This window comes from Peromyscus eremicus, chromosome 10 (genome assembly GCF_949786415.1).
Source record: "Peromyscus eremicus chromosome 10, PerEre_H2_v1, whole genome shotgun sequence".
Classification (NCBI taxonomy): domain Eukaryota; kingdom Metazoa; phylum Chordata; class Mammalia; order Rodentia; family Cricetidae; genus Peromyscus; species Peromyscus eremicus.
The window spans coordinates 89,226,140-89,254,004 of NC_081426.1; the positions used below are offsets into that span (position 1 = coordinate 89,226,140).

The 27,865-nt window shown below is 43.5% G+C and overlaps 1 protein-coding gene across 1 annotated transcript in view; it reads left to right on the forward strand.

Moving 5' to 3' along the window:
• Positions 1-27,639, forward strand: part of Gpat3 (glycerol-3-phosphate acyltransferase 3) — a 56,054-nt gene extending 28,415 nt beyond the window's left edge. The window contains exons 4-13 of the mRNA XM_059275256.1: positions 11,537-11,807; positions 12,617-12,691; positions 13,232-13,321; positions 14,553-14,646; positions 19,526-19,641; positions 21,275-21,330; positions 22,070-22,155; positions 22,697-22,825; positions 23,067-23,146; positions 27,129-27,639. Coding sequence (XP_059131239.1) covers positions 11,537-11,807; positions 12,617-12,691; positions 13,232-13,321; positions 14,553-14,646; positions 19,526-19,641; positions 21,275-21,330; positions 22,070-22,155; positions 22,697-22,825; positions 23,067-23,146; positions 27,129-27,240 — 1,109 coding nt within the window. The 3' untranslated portion in view covers positions 27,241-27,639. The remainder of the gene's footprint in view (positions 1-11,536; positions 11,808-12,616; positions 12,692-13,231; positions 13,322-14,552; positions 14,647-19,525; positions 19,642-21,274; positions 21,331-22,069; positions 22,156-22,696; positions 22,826-23,066; positions 23,147-27,128) is intronic.
• The last annotated feature ends 226 nt before the right edge of the window (positions 27,640-27,865 follow it).

Sequence of the window (27,865 nt, forward strand, 5' to 3'; positions counted from 1 at the left end):
GAAATGAAGGAAAAGCTTAATTGTCTGTGAGGGTGTGTTAGTCAACAGAAGGAAGAGGCAAATAGGAATAAAGTTATATAGGTGGGCATAAGTAGGCCCCCACAGCATAGTGGTTTAGAGCTGTGTATGGCTGTTCCTGGATTGGTTGTGCTTGGACTGGGAGAGACACTCAGCCTATTGGAAACAGGAGCTTCTGGTCCACAGAGACCTTGTCCCAAGGCAATAAGTGGAAGAGCAGTAAAGGACACCTGGCATTCTGCTCTGGCTTCTGCATGGCCTCCTGAGCATGGGTACATGCACCTGCATACTTGTATTCATGTACCACATACACCCACCATACACAGAACACACACACACACAGAACACACACACAATACACATACACACACAGAGAACACACACACACACAGAACACACACACAGAGAACATACGAACACACACACACAGAACACAAATACAGAGAACACACGAACACACACACACACACACACACACACACGCATGCACACACAAAAACAGCAATTAACAAGATTTGAGATGGCTGTTTTTCAAATCCAGGGGAAAAATGAGGGAAGTCTCACTAAAATTGTTTAATTATTAGAGGAAGTAAACTTTACTTTTCTTCATATTTCTAAATGATGAAACAAAAATGTTGTCTTAAGTCAAAATCACGTAATTAAATTATATGTAAGGAAAATCTCCTTATTAGTTAAAAATGATCAGAAAATTGGACCAGGTTAGTATATGTTATACAGTTGAGAATTGTGTGAGCTTCGTTAAATAATGAAACTCGTTTTAAAAAAGAATTAAGTGTGTATGTGCTCTTGAAGAGGATTCTTCTTCCAGCTTCAGGAGAGTCAGCTGACTTGGCCCCCACAAGCACTTCACTTTCCATGCACATATATACCTACATCACAATTATTTTTAAAGCTTTATTTTGTTTTGAAATTGTGTGTGTGTGTGTGTGTGTGTGTGTGTGTGTGTGTGTGTGTGTGTCTGTCTGTCTGTCTGTGTGTCTGACTGACTTCCTGCCTTGCCTATCAATGTGTGGATATGTGCACATGAGTGCAGATGCCCTCCTAGGCCAGTAGAGGGCAACAGAGCCCCTGGAGCTGGAGTCAACAGGCAGTTGTGAGCACACTACATGGGTGCTAGGAACTGAACTTTGATCCTTTGGAAGAGCAGCAAGCTTTCTTAACCACTGAGCAACCTCCCAGTCCCTCTTTTCATTTTTTTGTTTTTATTTATAGTTCCTGATTGTCTCAGTTGGTATAAATTCTCTATGAAAAACTGAAGACTCTTCTATTGGCTGTGTTTATCTCTGCAATGGTGGGGTCACCTATAGGAGGTGGGTCACTTGTTCCATGGGTCTAGAAAGCCGCAAAGATCTTCAGTTCTTTCTCCTTTTTTTTTCTCTAAGAAGTTCGTGGCATTATTTTCCACTTCTGTGTTCTTTCTGAAGTTCCCCCTGCCCTCCGAAAAATAAATAAAGCCAGTAGATGACCCAGTGTCCAAGTAGGCTGTGCGGAGAAGGTGGGGCACACGGGGTGTGCGTCTAGGGTGAGAGAGAGAGACTCCTGGGCCCAGGAGAGGAGCGCTCAATGGTCTTGGGTCTAAAGAGAATCCTTTGCTTGTGCAGTGATATGTGGATGGCTTGGTGACAGGCGAAACCTCAGGCTGGGTCCTTCCCGTTTCTTTGTGTGGTAACCTCAGAGTAGTGTGAGGGAGCTTTCCTCACTTTCCTAGGTATGGTACCCGACAGCCCGGATGGGCCTGTTCACTTCACCTGAGTCAGCCCTGCCAGGGGATATGCTCTGGCCCTTTCTTATTTCAGTATATTGAAAATCATACGGTGGTGAGGCAGCATCATGGAATGAGTGGGACTACAGGCCTTTAAAAAAAGGTAACTCATTTTGGTGATAGTCCAACGTGTGTAGTGAAGGACATTATTTTTCAGGTCATAGGCAAGGATGGTACCCCATTACAGCCATTGACATTCTCTTGGTTTTCAGAGGAGGATACTTAGAGTTATGCACATGCTGAACACTTGTACCACTGAGGTACATTCTCAGTTTTCTCTTGGATTGGGGAGTTGGGGAAGGAGAGAGATACTAAGAGATAAGAAATTGAGATTAGGGCTGGAGAGATGGCTCAGTGGTGAAGAGCACTGTCTGCTCTTCCAAAGGACCTGGGTTCAATTCCTAGCACCCACATGGCAGCTGACAACTGTCTGCAACTCCAGTTCCAGGGGAACCGACACTGTCACACAGATATGCATTCAGGCAAAACACATATGCACATAAAATAAAAATAAATTATTAAAAAAAGAAATTGAGACTAGGTAAAGAGGACATGATCTGGTTACTTGATGGAATACATAAAATAATTCAAGTTATGAGTCATGGTGGTGCATGCCTTTCATCTTTGTGACTGGAAGGCAGAGATAGGCAGATCTATGTGAGTTCAGGGCCAGCCTGGGCTTCATAGAGGAAGGCAGATCTATTTGAGTTTAGGGCTAGCCTGGTCTACATAGAGGAAGGTAGAGCTATGGTAGTTCAGGGCCAGCCTGGTCTACATAGACCTAGTTTAAACACACATACACCACATAATTAAAGTTTTTGCAACGTGCTCCCCCACAAAACCCGGTATGGCTTTAGTTACGTTGGAACCTATCTGTTTAATTTATATCTCTTCCTCTTTGGGCCTCCCCAGTGACGTTGGTACTGATCTGCTTGCCTGAGTAACTTCCTCATTTCTGCTGACTCATGTCAAATCAGCATGTGTACTTGAGCTCATGTATCTAAATAGGTGTGTGCTCTAATCTCGCTTACGTCGACCCAACCCACAGGATCTCTCAGCATCAGTGTGTGGTGCTGGCAGGCTTTCAAGTCATCTGATGCCCAGTTAGCTTTCTATGCAATGAACACAGGTCCATTACCTCCTTTAGTCAAGCTTGATTTAAATTTTGAAACTTTGAAATAATATTTCAAGATTGATATGACCTTTGTAAAAGACAGTGTCTTAGTCTGTAGTGATGGCTGAATGGTTAAGATTTAAGGTTTGGGGTATGTGGGGAGCTGGACCTCCTCTTTCCAGCCCATGCCCAGTGCATACTCTCCATCCTTCACTTTGCCTAGGATGGTTTCTCATCGATTAGTTTTTCCTGTTTTGGAAATCTGTGTAAGTGGAGTCATGCTGTACACTTCTCTGTGTGTCTTCCTTTCCTGTTCAGCAGACTGTCTGGAGGCTTCCTTCTGTTGTATGAAGTGGATTTTTTAAAACTGGTATATTTCTTTACACAGACACTGAGGGTTTGTTTATTTGTGGTTATATTGTTTGATATTTGGTTTATTTTTAGTTTTTAACCATTAGGAACAGAGCTGCTGAGAACATTGTTGTAATAGATATTCAGGTGAATCCTTTGACTGTAGGATAAACAACTAACTGTTCAGCTTTATTAGAAAGTGCCAATGGTATCCTAAAATATTTGCACATGCTCACTAGCAGCAAGTACTAATCACTCATGAAAGGACTCAGTACTACCAGGTGCTCCCCTCTGGATCCCAGATTAGGCACAGACCACACCCAAACTCCAATTTCCAAGCACAAACCGAATGCAAAGAGATCTCTTATATTAAGCAAGGCAAAGAGTAGCTGAATCTGAATCGGGCAGAAACAGCAGCAAATAGCTTTGCAAGGGTTAATGTTAGAGAAGAAAGAGGGGAGGCCTGTTTCAGAATGAGCTGGGACGTGTTGGTAAGTTTTGATTGGATATTTTAATTAGTTTAGTCAAAACAATGAATTCCGATTCCTGGACTTTGGTGTTTTGGTAGCTGGACCTTGCTAATCAGTCTCAGGAATGATCAGTGTCCAAATAAGGGACTAGACTTTGATGGCTAGCTTTAGGAATGTCATCTAAGGGCTTGTTAGCAAGGGGAGGAAGGTAAAAGGTAGAATTTGTCAGCACGTGGTGTTTGCCAATCTCCAGCCTACCTTTAATTTATATAAACCATTTATCAAGAATTTGATACATTTGTTTCATCTGTCTGTTTTTTTGGGATTCTTTTGTGGAAGTATTTGTGTTTTGACTTGGTACAGGACCTCAATCTTCCTGCCTCAGCCTCCAGGTGCTGAGATTATAGGTGTGACCTATAAACCATCATACCTGGTTTGTTGAACTATTTTTAAAACTCAGATGAATTGTAGATTAAGCATATAAATGACATAGAAAGTTTAGAATTTACAAATAAGTAACAGTGTATTCTGGGGCTGGAGAGATACTCAGCGTTTCAGACATAGAAAAAAAGAATCTAAAATTACAGTTCAGCTGCTTTTCCGGAGGTCAGAGTTCAGTTCTTAGCACCCACTTCAGACAACTCACAATAGTCTGTGACTTGAGTTTTAGGGGACTGGACATCTTTTGCCTGCACAGGTACCTACACTCACATGGCCTAGCATGCACAAACACTTGGTTCAGTTCCCAGCTCTGCAGAAGCTGGATGTGGTGGTTCATGTCTGTGATCCCAGATGTGGAGATCTGGAGGTAGGAGCATCAGAAGTTCCTGGTCATCCTCAGCTACACAGCGACTTCATTCAAGGCCAGCTTGGGATATGAGATGCTATCTCAAACAAAATCAAGTAACAACAATCATAAATTGACTAAATTTACAGCAACAAAATATATTACAAAAAAAAGTATTTGGCAAAGAATGAAGTGATCACCAGAAACTCCAAGAGTCACTGTGAAGCAGGCAGAGCCGGGTTGCCTAGTGTAAGCCCTGAAGCTGTGACTTGACCAGTGGCCCAGGGGATGCTTTGGACTCGGTGAATCTGGGGCCTAGCTTGCCTAGTTACGGCCGAATCATTGTGAAACAGAACGGCAGAAGGTGGACCCAGGAACCTGTGATTACACTGTGTGTAGTTGGTTCAATGATTCACATATCAATGTCCATAGCAATTAACAACCAGGAGAACGAGATGGGGTCAACGTTCATATCTTGACAGCTAAGTCACTAGACATCAGCCTGGCCGCTCCCTTGGCATTAAGTATTCCTGTTCTTAAATCCCAACAGGATTTCTTCAGCTCTCTGCACACCTTTAACATACACTTATCTGTTGTAGTTGTTCTCTCTCCGTCTGTTTAAGATCAGGCTGATCATATCTATGGCTCAGAAGGAAGCTGGGTTTTTGTAGGGAGGGACCTTTACTCAGGCCACAAGCCAGAGTATCCCCTCACACCAGGAAAAGGCTCTGCGACCTGTAAACTCCTCCCTGCCCCACTTTCTTAGTAACTGGGGATGAAATAGGAGAACAGTGTGTGTGGGAAGGAGGCTGTCTTAGAGTTTCTGTTGCTGTGAAGAGACGCCATGACCATGGCAACTCCTATAAATGGAGAAAACATTTAACTGGGGTGGCTCACTTACAGTTCAGAGGTTCAGGCCATTATCATCATGATGGGGAGCATGGCAATGTGCAGGCAGATGTGGTGCTGGCTACTTCTTGATCAGAAGGCAACAGGAAGTAGACTGTCACACTGAGTGAAGCTTGAGCAAAAGAGACCTCAAAGCCTGCCCCCACAGTGACACACTTCCTCCAACAAGGCCACACTTCCTAATAGTGCCACTCCCTTTGGGCCTGTGGGAGCTATTTTCGTTCAAACTACCACAGAGTATAAAATTATAAATACATTATTTTGTATTTTCCAAAGGGCACTTAATTATCTTCCATCCAAAGTGTGGTTCTCAACCTTTTAATCCTGTGACCCTTTAATATAGTTCCTCAACCATATAGTGACCCCCAACCATAAAATTATTTTTGTTGCTACTTCATAACTGTAGTTTTTGCTACTGTTAAGAATTATAATATAAATATCTGCGTTTTCTGAAGGTCTTAGGTGACGCCCATGAAAGGACCATTCAGGTGTCGAGATCCACAGGTTGAAAAATACTGGTCTAGATCAAGAAATGGAACTTACCAGTTCCCAGAATGTTCTTAAGCTCCAGCCTTCTCCTGAAAGGTGCACACTTGTTAAATCCCTACCGGATTTAATTTTAGGTGTTTCCATAAACAATGTTAGGATAGATGATTGCCTTTTTTTTTTTCTTCGAGACAGCTCTGTGTAGCCCTGGCTGTTCCGGAATTCACTTTGTAGATCATGTTGGCTCCGAACTCACAGAGATTCACCAGCCTCTGTCTCCCAAGTGCTGGGATTAAAGGTGTGCACCACCACCGCCCGGCTGATTGCCTACTTTTTAAAATGTTTTTTGAGACAGGGTGTCAGGTAACCCAGCTTTTTCTCTAAAGCTGAGTATGCTGTTGAACTTCCCCGGTCTCCCCCTCCTGAGTCACTGGAATTACTGGTGTGTGCAGCCCACTTCCACTCTTTAAAAATGAGTTCTAATTAGAATTTTAACTCTATGTGTGTTCATGTTTTGCCTGCATGCATGCTGATGTACCATTTATGCCTGGTACCCAAGGAGGCAAGAAGATAGGATTGATTCCTGAGCCTGGAGCTAAGATGTGAGCCACCAAGTGGGTGCTGGGTGTCAATATGGGTCCTGTGGAGGAACAGCCACCTCTTTATCCCTCACTTCCGCTTTTGTGTGATGCTGAGGATCGAACCCACAGTTTTTTGAATGCCAGGCGAGCACTCTGCTAGCTGAGCCATGCCCTCAGTTCTGCCTGTTCTCTTGATAAAGGTTTATGACCGAGTTGGCTTCTTGATCAACCAGGTTTCAATGAGAGAGTGTGTTTGGAATAATGAACTTCTGACCTTTGGAATGTTGGTAGGTTAAGGTTCTACTGATGTGTGTAATTACCCTGTCCTCTTTGGGTCTGCAGTAGGCCTGGTTTTCTTAATCGGTGGCTTAGAAAGCTCCCTTTATAACCAGAGCACAGAACACTAGTGTGATTTATAACCAGGCAGTTATTCCAAAAGTTCACTCAGCTAATTTAGAGTTAATTATGGTTGAGATGGTTTTAACTTCTGCCTCCCTTTCTACAGGCCTTTCACATGTGGCGTTATTTATGTACCAACGACTTGCTAAAGGCAGAGGGCCACAGGCCAGCTTGTGCAATTAATCTCTTGCATTAGACCGAGAGCTAGCTCTAATTTTCTTTTTATCCAAGCGTGGTCTGTGTTGGCTCAGCCTGAGCATTTTGAATAAGGACAAAGTTCAAATATTCACAGCTTTATTTCCTTAAACTGAGTTGTAAAATTAAAGGAAAAATTTTCTAGAATCAGTGTTGGCCAATTTAAGAAGTGTGGGCTCTGAAGGATCAGGACTGATCTGTTAGAAATAACCAGACTTTCTTTAAAAATTATTATTATTTTATTTTATGTGTATGGGTGTTTTCACTGTGTGTATGTCTGTGCACCATGTATATATCTTGTGCCCTTGAAGGCCAGAAGAGTGTGTCAGATCCCCTGGAACTGGAGTTATGTATAGATGTTTGTAAGCTGTCTGTGGGAATGAAACCTGGGTCCTCTGATAGAGCAGCTGGTGTTCTTAGCCACTGAGCCATCTCTCCACCAACTCCTGCTCTTTTCTGTTTTGTTTTGTTTTTGGAGACTATTTCTCTGTGTAGTTTTGGTGCCTGTCCTGGATCTCATTCTGTAGACCAGGCTGGCCTCGAACTCACAGAGATCCACCTGGCTCTGCCTCCTGAGTGCTGGGATTAATTAAAAGCGTGCGCCACTGCTGCCCGGCACTCCTGATCTCTTTAATGATAGTGTAAAAATTGTATTTCTATTCCTTTGATGTGTGTGTGTGGTAAGTTTTGGTCTCCTTCTAGACATTTTTTAGTGCCCAAAGAAATATTTCCATTTTTTCTAACCTCCAATTTGATGCTGACTCATAGTTTTCACTGTATATTGATTACATTAGTTTTCTTTTTCTGTCAGAAGTTTGTAATTTGGCAAATTGGATGCATAAGTTTGACCTGCATAGTGACTGTATCTCAGGAGGAAAGTGACATGTTTGGAATGGTGCCTCCCCATAGCATCTAGTTCATAGTAGAATTCATCTTCAGATACTATGTGTCTGTTGATATCAGATATTTTTTATTTTCCTGTTGTGGTTTTATCATATTTATGCTCAGCACCCTGTTTAATAAATAAATTTATTGTAATTTAAATAAATTTTATTGTAAATAATTTATTTAAGTAAATTTTATTTAATAAATAAATAAAACAATATCTTGAGATGTCGGAAGCTTAGTATATTTAAGGCAGCTAAAAGATTTGACATGTAAATGTGATGTAGGAACTTGGTTTGAATATTGGATCAGAAAAAAATTGGTTTAAAGGATATTATCGGGATTTTTCCACGGCGAAAAAGTTGAATGAGGCAGATTAGGCACCAGCATTGCATTAGTGCCAGCCTCTTTGATTTTGAAGCTTTTGTTCTGGTTAAGCATCACGAGGAAATGTCTGTTGAGAGATAAAGAACATGGTGTGCACAATTACTTTAAGTGGGCCAGAAAAAACTTATTTTTAGACATAGAATAACAAAGTGAATGTGGTAAATCTGGGTGGGATGACACATCCTTGTAGCCTTTCTATGCATTTGGTAATTTATAAAAATCTCTGAGTGGAATTCCTGAGTCATACTCTCTGAATGTTTGATTCTACTCCACAGTGCTGAATTGCTTTCCAGTACAGTTTTACTAATTATATCCCTGTTGGTTCCCATTTCCAGAGCACTTGATATGACTGTATTGCTGTGGCATAGTGTATGTCTCTCGGGCTATAGTGAAGCTGCACGTCTTTTCAGAGTATTGAGTCATAAAGGCTACTCTTGCTGTGTTCTTAGCTGCTTTTACTGAGCTTTGAAGTTCATGTTTCCTGCTGACTTTTTGTATGTCTTAGTATATGCTAGACATCTTCTTTGTTGATCTCGTGGTGTTGCAACTGTCCACACAGTTTTGAAAGACTCTTAAGTAAAAATACAGAACTGCATTACATTTTATTGGAGTTGCAAGGAACAGACTAGATGGGGGTAGAGAAAATCCTGCATATCAGGTGGGTGGGGCTGGCAAGCTGCCCTGTAGGCAGACTCTTCTCCCTTAGCTCGGTGACATAATCAACCCACAGTTGCGTTCTCTCATCTCTGGCCTTTCTCAGAAAGGATCTTTTTAGGAGGTATAGCGACTGTCCCTGGTGTATTTTATTCAGAGATTTACTGACTAGCTTTGCTTTCTCCCCTGGTAGATATTTAAGAAATATATAGGTTGCTAAATACCGAAACTGTTGCACTGCTAAGTATTGGCCAGTACTTGGACAGAGTGTTCTGCCTTAGAGGCTTTGCAGAGCCTGTGGAGCAAGAGGGTAACTCAGTAGGGACACAACCTTGGACCATCCACTGGCACTAATGAAAAGCAAGAAAGATTTGGCTTAACTTAAAAAAATAAAGAACATGCTTTATTGTTCTAATTATTTTGATAATAAACTTCTTTTATTGTTATAATGAGTTATAATCAAGTTATTAGATAAAACAATTAGGCAAAACCACACACACATTCTCTCTCTCTCTCTCTCTCTCTCTCTCTCTCTCTCTCTCTCTCTCTCCCCATGTTAGTAGTCCTACAAGGAAACTAAAAATGTCCAACTTCTTCATTATACAAAAGACACACCCCATGGAGCTGGTGACTGTTCTAAACACAACCTGGCTTTTAATTTCAAGTCACTTTTCCTTTCTCTCCTGCTGTGTCCTGAACCCAGAACAGATGGGACTTGACATGACGGGGGTCGTGAGGGCATGAAGAAAGGACAGACACACAGACAAATGTACAGAAAGCTCGCTGTGCTTGCTCTAATGGAGTGAGCCTACTTGGCAACAACAACTCAGACCCTCAGGGCGCTCATTCTGAACAACCCAGGGAGGAGTCAGCTGGTCCCCGTAGGAGGTGTCTGCAGGTGGGCAGTCTCAGGTTGCAGTCATCTGGGAGGGAGCTATGTTGCCAGTTTTTACACACACCGGCCAATCACTTGGCTAGATCAGTGGTTCACAACTTTCCTAACGCTGCGACCCTTTAGCACAGTTCTTCATATTGGTGACCGCCAACCATAAAATTATTTCATTGCTACTTCACAACTGTAATTTTGCTACTGCTATGAATTGTAATGTAAATGCAGACATCCTGCATATCAGATATTTACATTACAATTCATGATGTCTGATCTGTGACCTCCTAAAGGGGTTGTGACCCACAGGTTGAGAACCATTGGGCTAGAGGACTGCTTTGCCATCCTCTGAGCCTCACTCCAGGAAGGCTTCGCCAGTATCCGTGGGTGTGAGGTACTGGTGTCCTTGACATGGCTGTGCCCATGCCAGCAGGACACATCCACCCAGGACTCCATCCACTCCTTACACATCCACCCAGGACTCCATCCACTCCTTACACACTCACTCAGGACTTCATCCCCTCCTTACACACTCACTCAGGATTTCATCCACTCCTTACACATCCACTCAGGACTTCTTGGGCTCCCTACACTCCCCTCCCCCCCATGCACCTGCTGTTATTCCTTCAGAACATTAAAAAGAAAAAGAAAGAAACATCCCATTCTGGCAAACATCCCATTCTGGTAAACTTGGCTTTGAAAATCCTTTGAATTACTTTCTTTAAGGAACATAGTCTCAGTGGAGAAGAAAATCTAATGTTGTTGCCCCAAGAGAAGCATATTTTCTACTTGGTGTTTTTCTACGTAAATATATTTCCTGACTTAGCTATGTTTAAGATCTGGTCTCTTTTCCCTTGATACTGGAGCCATATTAACTGTGGTGCTATGTATCCCTGGGTAGAGTGCTGCAGGGAATGTCTTCCCTGCATCTCTTAGGGAACATTTTAGGAGCAGGATTACCAATCCTCAGCAGAACTCTTTTAGTGTTTTCTGGTAAGTCACTTTTAAAACCGGCCGCAGGTTGTTCCACTTCACACAGGGGGGATATGAGGGTACCATTTCAGTCACTAGGCTCTATCATGACATGAAATTACTATTTACTAACACGGGTTGGGTTGCTCCTATCAATCTAGTTGCGCTTTGCTTATTTTTCTGAAATATCTGTGGTTTCCTTTTGTTTTGAGACAGGATCTCATTATGTAGCTCTGGCTGACCTGGAATTCTCTATGTAGACCAGGGTAGCTTCAAACTCATAGAGATCTGTCTGCTTCTGCTTCCTGTGTGCCTATGTAAAAGGTGTGTGCCACCATGCCTGGCTGTAGTTTTCTTATGAAATATTTTTGGCAGTACTGAGGATTGAACTCAGGGCCTTATACACACTAGGCCAGCATTCTATCACTGAACATACACCCCAGCCTCTTATTAAGTAATTTTTATGAAGTTGCTGGGTAGAGGTTGTTCTGTGGAGATGCTGTGGCCTCACATCTCACCACCGTGACCGCTGCTCTAACATCTTCACGTTGCTTATGTTGAAACTTGTTTTCTGTGTTCTGTGCAGTTAACATTGCCCTTTGAGGCAATTGCTTATCACTCCTATGGCATTTTCTCATGTCCCGATGCTTTCTTTTAAGGTATTATCCAAAGAGATGAGTCACCCATGGAAAAAGGGCTCTCTGGTCTTCGAGGAAGGGACTTCGAGCTCTCTGATGTGTTTTATTTCTCCAAGAAGGGCTTGGAAGCCATTGTGGAAGATGAAGTGACCCAGAGGTTCTCCTCCGAGGAGCTCGTATCATGGAACCTCCTCACAAGAACCAACGTCAACTTTCAGTACATCAGTCCGAAGCTCACGATGGTGTGGGTGCTGGGTGTCCTAATACGTTATTGCTTTCTGCTCCCTCTGAGGTAAGCCACTCCTGGTTGGGTGATGCCACCAGCTTCCCTCTTCATTATGTGTGGAATGGCTGCTTAAGAGTATGTGGAATGGATTCCACCTCTTCCCGGTTGGAAGACGCCACCAGGTGTGACCTGCAGCCATGTGTTTTTTACCTGTACACTTCTTTTACAGTTTTTTCTTCCAAGTGAAGAGTGCGTTCAACGCCCTCCCCACCTGTGTGTGTGTGTGTGTGTGTGTGTGTGTGTGTGTTTTCCTTTGTGTCCTAACACTGGCTTAGACTGTCTTTTGGGAATTGTTGTGGCTGTGATAAACAGTGAAATTCAGGACGGCATATATACTATTGCTAGGACCTTAACTCAGTGCTTTCAAAGTGGGGTTCAAGTATTCTGGGGGTGCACTAAACTATGTGTTGACATTTGGGAAGGAAATACTAGAGCTTTTTTTTTTTTTTGGAGGGGGGTTGGCTTTTTTCAAGACAAGATTTCTCTGTATAACAGTCCTGGCTGTCCTGGAACTCGCTTTGTAGACTAGACTGGCCTCGAACTCACTGAAATCGGCCTGCCTCTGCCTCCTAAGAGCTGGGATTAAAGGCGTGCGCCACCACCACCCGGCAATACTAGAACTTCTAATTTTTGTTTGCTTGATACCTTTTGAGACAGGGTCTCATGAAGCCCAGGATGGTCCTGAACTTGCTATGCAGTAGTGAATTCTTTAGGCTGTGTTCCCACTGTCCGGCAGATGTTTGCAGTAGTGAATTCTTTAGGCTGTGTCCCCACTGTCTGGCAGATGTTTACAGTAGCCTTCTTTTCTTTTTCAGGGTTACTCTGGCTTTCATTGGGATCAGTTTGCTGATCATAGGAACTACACTGGTTGGACAGCTCCCGGACAGCAGGTGATGTGTCTCCCTCCATCCAGCCTCACCTTATGTAGGACTGTCCTCTTCCCCTCCCCTGTGTCTACAAAGCTAGAGTCTGGCTAGTTTGTAGGTTCATTAATTTTATGGTCTCAAGCCATTTATGAGAATTCTTACTGAATTTGTCTTCATAGTCTTTATTTGTTTTTGTTTTTTTTCTGTTCAAATTGAAAAGTAGCTTTTTCAAAGGAGAAGTGAAAGGAAGAAAGAAAGTGGACTGAGGGAACCATAGGAAAAATAGAGTCTTTGACTGGCAGCCTGGGAGGTCTAGACCAAAGAAACCTCAGCTGGTGTTTCAGGACTTTATTAGAATCTAGCGGGGTGGGGGCTCCTTCCTGCTACGATTGTGTCTAATTCTCCTGGTACATGTTGGGCCTCGCAAATGCATAGATGAGCTGGCAAGAACCACTCTGCTGTAGCAGAACACAGGATGCTGCTGTGAGCCGCACATTGAAGCTTTCATTGTGTTTCTTATGAGTACCCAGAACAAAATAACAGAACGGTTTCTTTTCCTTTCAGCCTCAAAAGCTGGCTGAGTGAACTGGTGCATCTGACCTGCTGTAGGATCTGCGTCCGGTCCCTGTCCGGCACCATTCATTATCATAACAAGTGAGTGTCTGCTGTGGCTGTCCTGACCTGGGAACGTCTGTGTTCATCATTGCTTGGGTTTTCATAAGGAAGACAAAAATTAACACTGAGCAGTGTTCATAGATGGGCAGTTATGGTGTGCTGTGGGGGTGAACTTCTCATAGGTTACTCCTGGGGGGTGGACACTGCTATCCCATGGGATAGACAGATGAATGATGGGAACTCTGGATCTGGTTGCTAAGGGTGGTACAGTTTCAAAGTCAGGTTTTGAACTGGGCTCAATTTGAAGATGCTGTGTGGGGGACCAGCCCCCACCTTTTACAGGGTTCCTATGAGGAGGAGAGAGGGATAAGAGACATTTGGTAGAAAGAGACCTAGTTGACAAGAGGAAAAACAGAAACACAGGAGAGCTTCGGGAGGACCTGGATCCTTATTCACTGGCCCAGAACTTTATTCAAAAGGGCTTTTTATAACAATGCTATGGAGTGAGGCAAAAGACCTCCCCCTTGCTAGATACAGCCAAGTGTAGACCCTTCCAAACACCTGGTACCCAGGCCCGTGGTCCAATCATCCTCTTATGCAGCCCTGCTGGGTAAAGCAAGCTCAGATCTCACTAGGAAACCTCTGTGGGCTCCCACAATGCTGCTGCTGGCAGTCCTGGGGTACGGCTGAGGCAGAGGCCTGTTTTCCACATTTAGTCTCTCCATGTCTAAAATTCTCTACCTAGTTCCTAAGATGAAATACTTTATTCTGTTCTCTTTACCCACAGTCAGATAATACAAGTAGCTAGGGAAAATAATCAACTAAATTAAAATGATTGTGATTGATTTTGAAATACTTTTCTCTTAATTCAATGTTGTTTTTTTTTAAAATTTGTTATTATTTTAAGTTGGTTGAGTGTGGTGGCCCACACAGTAATCTTAGCATCTGGGAGGCTGAGGCAAGAGAACCAGATGTTTGAGGCCAGCCTGGGCTATAAGAGACCCTGTCTCAACAAAGTAGCATACTATACTTAGAGCAATCAACATTAATCGAAATAGTTGTGACTAAAGAAGCAAAATATGAGTTATAAAGAGAATGTCATGGTTCCTCACAGAACTCATCATACTACATGGGGATGATGTTTTAAAGATGGGACCTATGTACCTAAAAACTTTAAAAAAAATCCTAAGTAAGATAAGTCTTTACATGCTGTTCTGTAAAATATCGACTGTTTTCTGAGGTGTAGTACTTACGGTTTTTTTAATTGCAGGCAGTACAGACCCCAGAAGGGAGGCATTTGTGTTGCCAACCATACATCTCCCATCGATGTCTTAATCTTGACAACGGATGGCTGTTATGCCATGGTAAGAGCAACTCAATGATATTTCACGTATGTGTATTTGCTGGATTGCAAACTCAGAAGCTGGCTTCGTATTAGGAATTTGGCTGGGACTTAGCAGCATAGGCTGTGCAGTAATTTACACAAGGAACAGTTAGTGCAAGGAAACAGCTGTAACAGAGAAGGTGGGAAACACCTCGACGGAACTTTGTGAAGTTGATTTGAACATGCCGGCCGGTGTTCAATTTTACTGTATGAAATTAAAGCCATCCTCTTTAGAGTTTTACAGATCCCAGTCAGCCAATTAGCTCTCTCTTCAGGGAGATAAGTACAGTTAAAAAAAAATCTGTTTCTTTAATGAGGATCTGGCAAAGAAGGCAGAATACTTGTGTCTCAGTCCAGTTCTCAGACTGTGACCACAGCCTCCAAAGAAAGCAAAGGAAAGAGCAGAAAATCCAGTAACCATGGAGTCCACAGCACAACCAAGTCCCCAGTGCCCTAACCACGGAGTCCACAGCACAACCAAGACCTCAGTGCCCTAACCACGGAGTCCACAGCACAACCAAGTCCCCAGTGCCCTAACCACGGAGTCCACAGCACAACCAAGTCCCCAGTGCCGTAACTACCGAGTCCACAGCACAAACAAATCCCCAGTGCCCTAACCACGGAGTCCACAGCACAACCAAGTCCCCAGCGCCCTAACCACGGAGTCCACAGCACAACCAAGTCCCCAGTGCCCTAACCACAGAGTCCACAGCACAACCAAGTCCCCAGCGCCCTAACCACAGAGTCTACAGCACAACCAAGGCCCCCAGTACCCTTTCTTGGGCCTGAAGAGGAGCCCCACTCTGGGGTTCCCCCCGCATCTTCTGTTGCTCTGACAGATCGTCTTGACATTTCCTCTGGGTGAATCCCGGAGGCTGACTCAAGCTCCCCTTCTGCTCACGGGTTAAATGTGTCCTAAGGAGGTGTGGAGAACAGGATGACTAGATACTAGATGAGTGTCCTGGGCTGTCTCCTCTTCTCACAGCTGTGGGTTATGGATGGTGGGTCAGGCTGTGAGGCTGAAGTCAGGTTTGGTTCACCTGTCAGTTCTGCAGATTGATATTGGTGGCCTAGGGTGCTTTTCTGGGAAAGCCTTACCGGTCTGTGTATTACTGTGTGTGCTGTGAGTGAGTGAGTGGGGAGTGCCAGCATGCACACTGGTTTTCACTATCCGTGGGTTCTGTGATCAACAAGGCCTTTGCAAAAATTCCCACTTACTGCTACATGTTTACTTAAGTCAGTGGCTTCAGACGTGGCTCAGTGGTAGAATACTTGTCTAGCACATGTCAAGCCCCGGATCTATCTCCAGCACTGCCAGAAAAGGTGGAAAAAAAGTCTAAATAAAAAAGTACAACCTGAGGCCGAGCAGTAGTGGCACACACCTTTAATCTCAGCACTTGAGAGGCAGAGGCAGGCAGATCTCTGTGAGTTCGAGGCCAGCCTGGTCTACAGAGCGAGATCCAGGACAGGCACCAAAACTACACAGAGAAACTCAGTCTCGAAAAAACCAGAAAAAAAAAAAAGTACAACTTGGACATGGTGGCATATTCCTATAATCGTAGCACTCAGGAGGAAGAGAGGCAGGAGGATAGCTGTAAGTTTGAGGCCAGCCTGGACTACATGGCAAGTTCCAGGCCAGTCAGGACTACACAGTGAGACCCTGACACACATACTCATTTCCCTACCAAAGTAAATAAATAAGTGAAATAAAATATTGAGAATAGATAACTCTTAGACAAGTCCTTTTTTAATACATCATTAATTAAAGTGAGCTTTTCTTGAACCTAAAGAATCTTTTGTCATCTTTGGGAAAAGAGATAAGAATTGATTGTTTATCTTTTGGTAGATTGGGAATCAATTGATAGTTATATACTTTGAAAAAAAACTGGAAAAAACATACATGTGTGTCATACAAACACAATTTTGTATATAATCTCAATATTTAGGTACTCTCCCTAAAGCCCACCCAATGCAGCCCTCAGTAGAGCCCCCGAACGGGCCTGGACATCCACATCAGCATTTTGTGTGTGTGGACATGCACTTTTGTGTATGTGGACATTCACATTCCACCCACTGTATTTGATTTTCTCTGTGATGCAGTTAAGTCAGGCCTGAGATTTCGTTGTAGGTAGGGGAGGCAGAGACCAGGCAGCTGATCTGCCTATCTCAGGTCCATCTGGTGCTGACCTAACAGAGTACTGCCGATGGGGTAATTTGTGGGGAACGGAAGTTATTGGCTCACCATGCAGGCTGAAGATCTAAAGTCAAGATGTCTAGTGAAGATCTGATTGTCCTGTCTTCACATGTCAGAAGGCCTGGAATTACAAAAGGAGGTCCGCTCCCAAGAGCATCGCACTTTGTAGAGATATTTATTTTCATTTTATGTGTGAATGTCTTGCCTGTATGCACATCTGTGCATCAGAGGCATGCAACTCCCTAGGAGGACAGAAAAGGCAGTGGGGTTCACTGTACCTAGACAGTGGTTAGCTGCTGTGTGGGTGTTGGGAACCAAACCCAGGTCCTCTGCAAGAGCAGCAAGTGCTCTTAACTGCTGAGCCATCTCTCCAGCCTCAGCAAGAGCCCTTTTGATAATGACTTTAACTGTTCATTGAGCAGAGCTGTTGTGATCCAGACTGCTCACATTAGGTCATTTCTCTAGTATGGTTGCACGGGGACTCAGCTTCTAGTCCATGGATTCCGGGGCATGTGCTCAAACCGTAGCAACTGTTTAACTAGGATTTTGTGTTTCTGAGACCACCCCCTATTTCTCCTGTGCTCTGGCCAACAAAGAATTGATGGTAATACATTTGAAACCGAAGACCTCAGAATATCGTTGGTCTCTTTGTAGGTTCCTGACGTTGTTGCTTGGTTATCCCTTCTTATTTCTTCTTGAGGGTTAAAAAAAATGCAAACGTGTAGCATGAATCTTAAATGGTCTTATTAATAAAATCAAACCTGAGGCCAGTTATTGGAGTGAATGCTGGAAGATCAGAGAAGCAGAACAAGCCACAGCTACCTCACCTTGCCAATTCCTCAGCTGGTCCTGTTTCCTCAGACTGGAAGCCTCTGTGTCCTCATCCGAATGGGTCTCAGCTGAACTGTGCTGCTCAAAAGCCTGAAAGCTTAACCAGCCAAATGCTTAACCAGTCAAATGCTTCTAGTTTCTGGTCTCCACGCCTTATATATCTTTCTGTTTTTGCCATCACTCCCTGGGATTAAAGGCTTACTTCTTGGGATTAAAGGCGTGTGTCACCATGCCTGGCTGTATCCTTAAACACATGGATTTTTGCCTCTGGAATGCTAGGATTAAAGGCATGTGTTACCACTGCCCATCCTCTATGTTTAATATTGTGGCTGTCCTGTTCTCTGACCCCAGGCAAGTTTATTAGCGTGCACAATATTTTGGTGCACAATATTTTGGGGAACACAATACCATCACACTGGAAGCTTCTGAGTCCTCATCCAAATGGATCTCAGCTGAACTGTGCTGTTCAAAGCCTAAAAGCTTAACCAGCTCTAGTTCCTCATCCTCACGCCTTAAATACCTTTCTGCTTCTGCCATCACTTCCTGGGATTAAAGGCGTGTGTCATCATGCCTGGCTGTTTCCAGTGTGTCCTTGAACTCACAGAGATCTGGATGGATCTCTGGCCTCCCAAGTGATAGGATTAAAGGCGTGTGTGCCACCATTTTCTGGCCTTTATACCTAGTGGCTGTTCTGTTCTCTGACCCCAGATAAGTTTATTAGAGTGCACAATATTTTGGGGGAACACAATATCACCACACAAACGTATCATTTCATTTTAAAAAATGCAAACGTATCATTTCATTTTCCTCTTGCCCCAAAGATGACACACTTTTCTGTTCGTTTGCCTTTGTCACTTAACACCATCGTCTGGAGGTCATCACTCCTTATCTGTCCTGTAGGTCAACCTTATCCTTTGTTCAGCTGCAAAGTATTCTACTGTGTATATGCATGTGTATGCACACACACACACAGTCACACACACTCACACACTCACACACATTCACACTCACACACACACACACACACACACACACACACACACACATCCCACCACCACCTCATTGACACTATTGGTTATTTAGACATTTAGTTAGTTTTCAATATTTTGCAATAATAAACAATACTATAGCTAATAATCTTTGAGTATGTATTTTCATTTTGCTGATGTGTTTTCAGGGAGAATTTCTAGAAGAGAAATGATTGAAATGGAGGGTAAATGAATATGTAGTCTTGACAGCTGTTAATGTCCTCATTCCTTCCCCCAAAGCCTTGCAGCAGAGTATGGTATCAAGGCTAAATCCTGGTCATTTGGGTGCACTTGAAATCATAGTCCACCGTAGCTCTGATTTTCATTTCCATAATCTTTTTTTTTTTAAAGATTTATTATGTGTCAGTGTTCTGTCTGCATGTATCCTTGCAGGTGAAGAGGGCACCAGATCTCATTACAGATGGTTGAGAGCTACTATGTGGTTGCTGGGAATTGAACTCAGGACCTCTAAAAGAGCAGCCAGTGCTCTTAACCTCTGAGCCATCTCTCCAGCCCAACATTTCCATGATCCTGATGAAGTTGAGGCATCTCTGTTTTTCAGAGTTCTAGGACAGCTGGTGGAGCAAAGTGACTTTAGTGTCCAGCTAGAATTTAGCTGCTGAAGAGCACGTTTTGGCTTGCATTGGGCTTTACAGATACTTTGACTAGATTTAGACTTATCTGTCAGTAAAAGGCAGCCAGTCTTCTCTCTGAGTGGAGAATAGGGTTCCCTCTCTTGACAAGACCCCTAGCAGTTTTTCGGTGGCTATACCTTTATGTTTTTCTGTCTCTCCTGATTCTTCTAGGTTGGACAGGTTCATGGTGGATTGATGGGGGTCATTCAGAGAGCCATGGTTAAGGCTTGTCCACACGTCTGGTTTGAGCGCTCAGAAATGAAGGACCGACACCTGGTTACTAAGAGGTAAACAGTGCAGTTCCTTGGCCTTTATTGGAGTAACAGAGAAGCTGATTGACTTGGATCATTTGGCCAAAGGGCAAAACAAAACAAAACACAAAACAAACAAACAAAAAACAAACTTAAAATGAAAACAAAATCATGCAAACCTCTTTTTCTGGAGTCATCAATAGGACTGAAGTAATAGTTCTGTAGTCAGGGGGATATGTGGCTGCATATAAACAGACTGGAAAGCTCAGATGTCTGTTTTGCTGTGACTCGAGTACAATCACTGAACTTTTAAAAGTTTAAAATTACCACCTGGAGAACTTACAGAAAAATACCGATAATTTATTTGCTGAATAACTTTCTTTTTCTTTTTGCTGAATGGCCACTGCCACTCCGAATCTAGTTATCAGAGAGCTGATAACCACAGCTGTGCCTTTCTTTACCATCACAAGACACAATCAGCTTAGTAGGGGAGGGTTGATTTTGGCTCCTAGTTTTGGGGTAAGCTGTGCGTGGTCCCTCGGCTCTTGTGCTTATGCTCATGACTATACAATAAACTCCAAGTTTGTGGCAGAGGAGATCTGTTCACTTCATGGCGACAGGGAAGCAAGAGAGAGTGGAGGGACCAGGGTCTCAGTCTTCCCACCAAGAGCATGCACCGCATCTCCTAAAGGCACTGTTACTCCTTAGTGCTGCAAGTGGCATCTGAACCGTGAACATAGGGTTGTAGGGAGTACATCCAAACTACAGCAGGTCTTCACGGAAAGGGAGGGAGGGAGTGTCTTTCTGGGGCTCCATAGAGATGAACTCACTAGGAACAAAGCTGAGGAAAAGCTTTCCCTGAAGAGCCTGTGCTCACATGCAGGTGTTCCTCATGAAAAGCCTTTCCTTCTCTGTGGAGCCTAGGCTAGACTTACTTGTGCTAGCCTCCTGCCTCATCCTCCTGAGCACCGGGATTACTATACCTGGCTACGGTGTTTGATTTCATAGGAAAGTTCATCATCCTGATTCATTAGAGGAGTTTCTTACTTAATAACCATAATGCAGACAGATCAAGCATGATCAGAATCTCCCCCCCCCCTTTTTTTTTTTCCCAAGACAGTTTCTCTGGCTGTCCTGGAACTCATTTGTGGACCAGGCTGGCCTCGAACTCACTGAGATCTGCCTGCCTCTGCCTCCCAAGTGCTGGGATTAAAGGCGTGCGTCACCAGGACTCCCATGTTTTTTCACACAAGGAATTATCAACACAGAGAAGAAGGGCGGAGTGCTAATGGCACCTGGCTATCTAGAAATCAAAGAGTAGCCAGAAGAGCTGGACTTGGTAGTGCATACCTGTACTCCTAGGAGTTGGAGAATAGAAACGGGAGGTCAGGAGTAAACATTTGTGGCTGTGTAGTGAGTTCAAGGCCAGCCTGAGCTAATGAGACCCTGTCACCTGTCACAGACAGAGTAGGCTGAAGTGACCCAAACCCACTCACTCCAGAGGAAATGAAAGCATGCCGATCTCCTTATCCCCTTGCCCTTCATCACTTTCTCTTTGTCCCTTATTTCTCTTACGACTTTTTCTTCCTGCTAGAGGGATGCGACAAACAAAAACTCTGTCTCTTTGTTTCTCAAGATCGACTCACAGATCCTTTATTTTCCCTTACAGATTGAAAGAACATGTCGCTGATAAGAAAAAGTTGCCCATATTAATCTTCCCTGAAGGTAAGAGACTGCCTGCCAAGCTACGGCTGATGGCCGCCAACCATCTGAGGAGCACTCTAGGTTTGGCACTCCGAGAGGAAGGGATGGGTGCCTTTTCTTTTCCTGCTTTTTGATGACAGGGCTTCTCTGTGTAACAGCTCTGGCTGTCCTAGAACTCTCTCTATAGACCAGGCTGGCTTCAGACTCACAGAGATTCACCTGCCTCTGCCTCCTGAGTGCTGGGATGAAAGGTGTGCACCACCACCACCACCACCTGGCACTTATTTGATTTATAAGCCATTTTTCCATAGTGGTATTAAGCAGCATGGTTTATGACTTTGTAGGTATTATTCTTTAAATGTATTAAAATCATCAATTGCTGTGATGGGGTTATTGCTGAGCCTTTAGTGGCAAAGTGAAAATTTGCTGTTAAATATGCTCCAAACTTACTTGTAAATTATTTTTAAAGCAAGGGTTGACTTGTGGAGCGGCACTAAGGTATCTGCAGCTTTGATGATGTTTTAGATTATAGAAAATTATTTCCTGGGCCAGCGAGATAATTTAGTAGGTAGGGGAGCTTGCCTGTAAGCCTGATGGCCTGAGTTCAATTTCCGGGACCCACTGGTATAAGAGGCATGACTCCCTTATGTTGTTCTGACCTCCGAACACATGCACCCACATAAAAAAATATAATAATCCTTAGAGCAGTTCCCTCTAAAATTTGTTTTTAAAAAGAGACTCACTTCCACATCTCTGCCAGGTACCTGCATCAACAATACTTCAGTCATGATGTTTAAAAAGGGAAGCTTTGAAATTGGAGGGACCATATATCCAGTGGCAATAAAGGTAAAGTCTGAGTTTAAAAGGGGGAACATTTGATTGTTAACTTTATTTGATATTGTTACAAATTTAAAACGTGCAAGAGTGAAGAACATTTGTGTATTTAGCTTCTTTGGGTTCTTACATTGTACATTTGTGCTCATTCTGTCTAGACAGGTGATAGATACATGCATGGAGAGCTGGTAGATGATACGTACACAGGAGACACTTAGATACAGAGATAGGTAGATGCATAGATATAGGAAGATGGACAGACGGACTATGCAGCAGAGGTTGTATTAATACTCAGGATATAGTGGTGGGCAAACCTGATTGATCTTTGCTTTTATTGACTTTCTAATTAAGTGCAGAGTCATATCAACAGCTTTCGTAGTTAGCACTCTGGACTCTACTGGCTTAGTTCTTGTGAAAAATTCTATCAAGTGAAGTAAATTCTCTTGGGGTCTGATAGGCTCATTTATCTTACCACCTGAAAAACACTGATTTGGATGAGAGAAGCCGGCATGGAATTCATGGCTGGAATGTCTTGTCTTTCTTTTTTTCTCAGTATAACCCCCAGTTTGGTGATGCATTCTGGAACAGTAGTAAATACAACATGGTGAGCTACTTGCTTCGAATAATGACCAGCTGGGCCATCGTCTGCGATGTGTGGTACATGCCTCCCATGACCAGAGAGGTATTACTGAGATAACTTCCAGTCTTTGATGCTTTATTTAATTAGATAAAGGCAAGAAAACCTTTGCCTAAAGCCTTGGGTCTTTCCATTCCTCCCATCATGCTTTTCTTCGTTCCTAATGAAAGGGTTGTTTCTTAGTAATGTATTTAGTTCTATAAAAACAAATAAAAAACGATTACGAGACATTTTAAGGTGTTTAAAAACTTCATACTCAAGATGTGTATCTTTTTCATTTACCCAGGAAGGAGAAGATGCTGTGCAGTTTGCAAACAGGGTTAAATCCGCCATCGCTGTCCAAGGGGGGCTGACTGAACTTCCCTGGTAAGAGTCCTCCCAGAAGCACTCTCTGTATATTCAACAAAACCACACTGGTTAGCTATAGATTTAGCAAGAAGTACGTAACAAAGACTTAAAAGGGTAAAGGCTTTACTCTCCCACTTAAGCACCAGAGTCCAGGCTGGCTAACGGCTTCTCCTTTATTCCTATACCAACCTCAATAGGCGCTTCTAACTCATGGCCCAGGTGCACACAGCAAATGGCTGGCTGGGGGCCTTTTAAAAGGGACACACCCATCTCCATAGGCGCACACGCTAGAAATTGCACACGTAACTTAAACTTGTATCTATCTGCTGCAAGTCTTGGGGTAGCAGTTAGCTGCAAAGGAAACTGGGTGATGCAATGTTTGCTCTGGATGACCATGTTCTTAGGTAAAATGAGAGTTCTTTTACTGAAGAAGAAGGGAGAGAAAGGGAGCTTGGTTTGGGGGGCAGGCTGTTTGTGTTTCACTGTAACTGTATCAGAACACTTAAGAACTGAAAGAAAGGAAGTGAAGTATTTTGGTGATAGATAACTATAGATTTCTTTCACTTTTTTTTTTCTGAGGTGGGTTAATGTAGGTGTGTGCATTAGTCAGCTTGGGCTGCCATAACACAATACCACAGAATGGTGTCTTCACAGAATTTGTTTTCTCTAAGTTCTGAAGGCTAGAGGTTTGAGCTTCGGATGCTGCACAGCCCGTTTCTGGCGAGGGTTCTTCCCTGTGTTTCAGAAGGCTGCTTTCTCCATTTCTCGCATGACCTTCTCTTTGTTCAAGCCCGTAGAGAGCAAGTTCTCTAGTGCCTGTTGCTATGAGGGCGCTAACCTCACTCTAAGGGCCCCATCCTTTTGAGCTCACCTGACCCTAATGATGCCCTAAAGTCCTCATTGTCAAATATTGTCACCCTGGGAGTTTGGCTTCAATCTATAAATTGTGAGGATAGAAATATTCGGAGTAAAGCCGTGAACAGTGAGGGTTAACTAGACCCACTGTGTAGTAGGAGGTCGATCCTTGTATGAGTGGGCTGTCATCAAATGGTCTGTGTGTCAAGTTCAGCAAGTTCAGTGAAGTCTCTATGACCTTTTTGGATGTTTCAAAACACTTTATATGATGAGTTCAATTGAGGCAATTGTAGTGTTGTTCTAGGATTTGATTTCCGTGTTAATAGCAACCAAGAACATCCTCAGCGTAGAGGCCCAGGATTATTTAGGGGCTACATCTTTAAAGATGGGCTGGCTAGCATTTTATATTCCTTTATCCAATAGGAGGGCATATCACTAAAATATATTTTGCCCATTCACCTCTCTTGAAACCAGTTAATTTATACCACCCCAGCCTATTTCTGGCAAACACTGCTTTTTTGACACTAATTTTTATAGGAAAAAAAGTCATTTAGAAGTATGCTAATTAGCCAAACTTTGGAAATTGATGGGAGGTGAAAGTCGATGCCAGATGAGTCCCTGGAAGTATGAATTCTTGACTGACAGCAGCTGATTTGTTCTAAGCTGCAGGCTAAGATAAGCATTTTACATCATGCAATCTAATCTGGAAATGTTAAACTGGCAAACAGGGTAACATCACAAAACTCTAGGCCTGAGGCGAAACGTGTCTTAGTGACTCTTCAAGTTCATGTGTGTAGCTGTCTTCCTCTTTTTCTCTTCTTAAAACCTCTTTCCAGCACTTCCTCTTACCCGGCATGCTAGCCCTGTCTGAAGCTGTCACGAAAAGCTTGTGACTGGTTCTGTGTTCTCAGAGGCAGGGAGAGAAGCAAGCAGAGAGAGAGAGAGAGAGAGAGAGAGAGAGAGAGAGAGAGAGAGAGAGAGAGAGACAGAGAGAGAGAGAGAGAGAGAGAGAGAGAGAGAGAGAGACAGAGAGAGAGAGACAGAGAGAGAGAGAGAGAGCAAGCACAGGCAGTCAGCCACAGGGAAGACTCACTGTCAGATTCTGTCTACAATGATCTTCACCTCTAGTCCTAGTATTAGGAGACAGAGGCAGGAGGATTCCCATGAGTTCCAGGCCTACCTGTGCTGACTAGTGAATTTCAGGCCATCCTGGCAACAGAGTAAGACCTTGTCTCACAGAAACAAAACACACCAAAACAAATCCTTTGAACTTTTCCATTTCCTTTTACTGAATCATGTGCCATTGTATAAACAATATTCCTTTTAACTACCTGGCCTGTTTTTCCAAAAGGGAAAAGCCTTCCTGCCTTTCCAGGTATATTTTCACTCACCTGCTGAGTATGAGTGAGCACGTCTAGACTGATTTCTTTGCAGATGAATGAGAACTGCTATGATTTTTTTTTTGGGGGGGGGGAAGGTGGTATTTTTAATTTTAATTTTTTGGTTTTTTTGAGACAGGGTTTCTCCATGTAGCCCTGGCTGTTCTAGAACTCACTTTGTAGACCAGGCTGGCCTCAAACTCAGATCTACCTGCTTCAGCCTCCCGAGTGCTGGAACGAAAGACATACACCACCACGCCTGGCTTTTTTGCTGTAGGATCTTAAGCTGGCTATTATGTGGCTACGCCTTCCTAAAGAACTAAGATCTGCGTGAAGTGGGGAGTTTGATAGAACTTTGAAGGCTCTAGAGGCAAGAGATCATAGTTGGGGTGGTTCCCTGGGGGTGATGCCAGGAGATTTAGGAACAGGCATTATTAACATCAGAAGCAGTGCGTCTGTGTTACTGTCCAGTTTAGTTCAGGCCTTAGAAAAAGAAAAAGGTCCTTCTTCTCTCTCCTCCTTTAGTTCTCACTACTCAAAATCCGTGTAAATGCTACAGATAGAGGTGGTTCATTTGGAGAAAAGAGGCTTGTGTACAATTCTTAGGACCCGACCACAACCTACAGTTTTATCTCATGGGAACTTCCCGTACCCAACCCTCTGAAAAAGCCTGTGAACGGTGGTCCATTCTCAGAGAACATTGCACTGGCGTCAGGCAGGTGTCTGTCTGAAGGTCAAGTCCTGTCCCGGTGGCATTGAGTTCACTGTGTAACCCATGATCATTCGGCACTGTTAGAACTTGCCTAACTGGGCTAAAGTTCAATAGTCCGCATAGAAAGTAAGCAAGTTCTCAGCCCCCTCCCCCTAGGAGTTAGAATCTACTGTATTATAATGGGGGAGGAGCAATCCCTGGTAGCCCGGTCTCCTTCCAGCCCTTCCAGTTTGCTGTTCCTTGTGTCCAAAGAAGGAAAGACGCTCAGAGCCCTTACCTTATAACACAGAGAGGTCTGTGGTTCACAGTCCTGGAGAAAGATCAAAGCCTTGAGTGGAGGAAGGCTGTTTCTACTGTGCCAACTTCTGGTCAAATGCAGCTTACAGTTTTGTTGTTTGTTTTATCTTGAATCTGCTTTGGAGTGTAAAAGTATACATACGTTTTGAATAAAAATAAAATTGTTAAACATAGGGTTAGATTTGAATAATTATTAAATAATTTATTTTAAAGAAAATTGCCTGTGTTTATAACTCATGCATGGATAACAACACTCTCGTCATTTCATGTGTGTGTGTTTACAACTTTTCACGGGGTTTCTCGGCAAGCCACAGCCAATGAAAAACCAATGTTTGGTTTTCCAAGGAAAGAATCTGAAGAAACATCTTGGCTTTAATAATCCTTGTTTCTGTTTAAATATTGCATACAACAGCTCTAACTTCTGAAACAACGGAATGAAGGCTAGGGGTGTGGCTCAGTGGTAGAGCGCTTGCTTAGCATGCGCAAAGCCCCGGGTTCAAGTCCCAGCACCAGAAAACGTCTGCCTCTTTAGGCAGAAATGGCATGCAGGCAGTATTCCGCTCCATTTTTACCAAGCTCAGAGAGCGTGTCCATTGCTCAAAGGAACACACACTTGGTCATTTGTAGAGAGAGGCCAGAACCTGCTCTTCCTGCGTCTATGAAGCGTCCTGGTACCATGAGGCACGTGTCACCCACCACATGGCCCCATTTCTCCCCTGGCAGAGTATCTTTGCTATGTGTGCCTTTCTGTTTGCAGGGACGGAGGTCTGAAGAGGGCAAAGGTGAAGGATACCTTCAAGGAAGAACAGCAGAAGAATTACAGCAAGATGATTGTAGGCAACGGCTCTCCCAACCTGGAGCTGGACTGAGGCGCCATGGATGAACTGGCTTCCCAGAGCTGGCCTTCAGACGGGAAATTTTATAACATCGTTTGTTGTACTGTTTTTTGCTCGTTTATTGTTAATCTTTTCTACCGGCTGAATGTCTCTCTACCTCTTCACACGAGAGGCAGAACCCACAGGTGCCCCCCCCCGCCCCCTTTTTGACATTTTTGTTATAGTATTGGTTCAATGAATTGTAAGGCGGATTCTTGAGTGGAAGCAGATTCTGCCTTTTGTAAAAATGGTGTGTCATTGATGATTGAATGAATCTTTGTCTGCAAACCAGTGCTTCTAGAGAGTGTTTGGAGCTTGTTAATAAAGTAATTCTCAAAAACAGCTCCACACTTGCTAATTTGATTTCCTCTCCCTTTCATTTCTTTTATTTTTATTTTTTATTTTTTTGAGATAGGGTCTTATTTATGTAGCCCAGGCTGGCTTCAAACTCACCCAAGATTGGCCGGGAACTCTTCACTATTCCTGGATCCACTTCCCAAGTGCTAGGATTCCAGGCATGTGCTGCCATCCCTAGCTGTTGGCGTCAAAGTTGTAAGTGGTGGGATCACACCACAGCGTGTTCCCATTATGGCCACAACTATGGTTACATTCTGCTCTA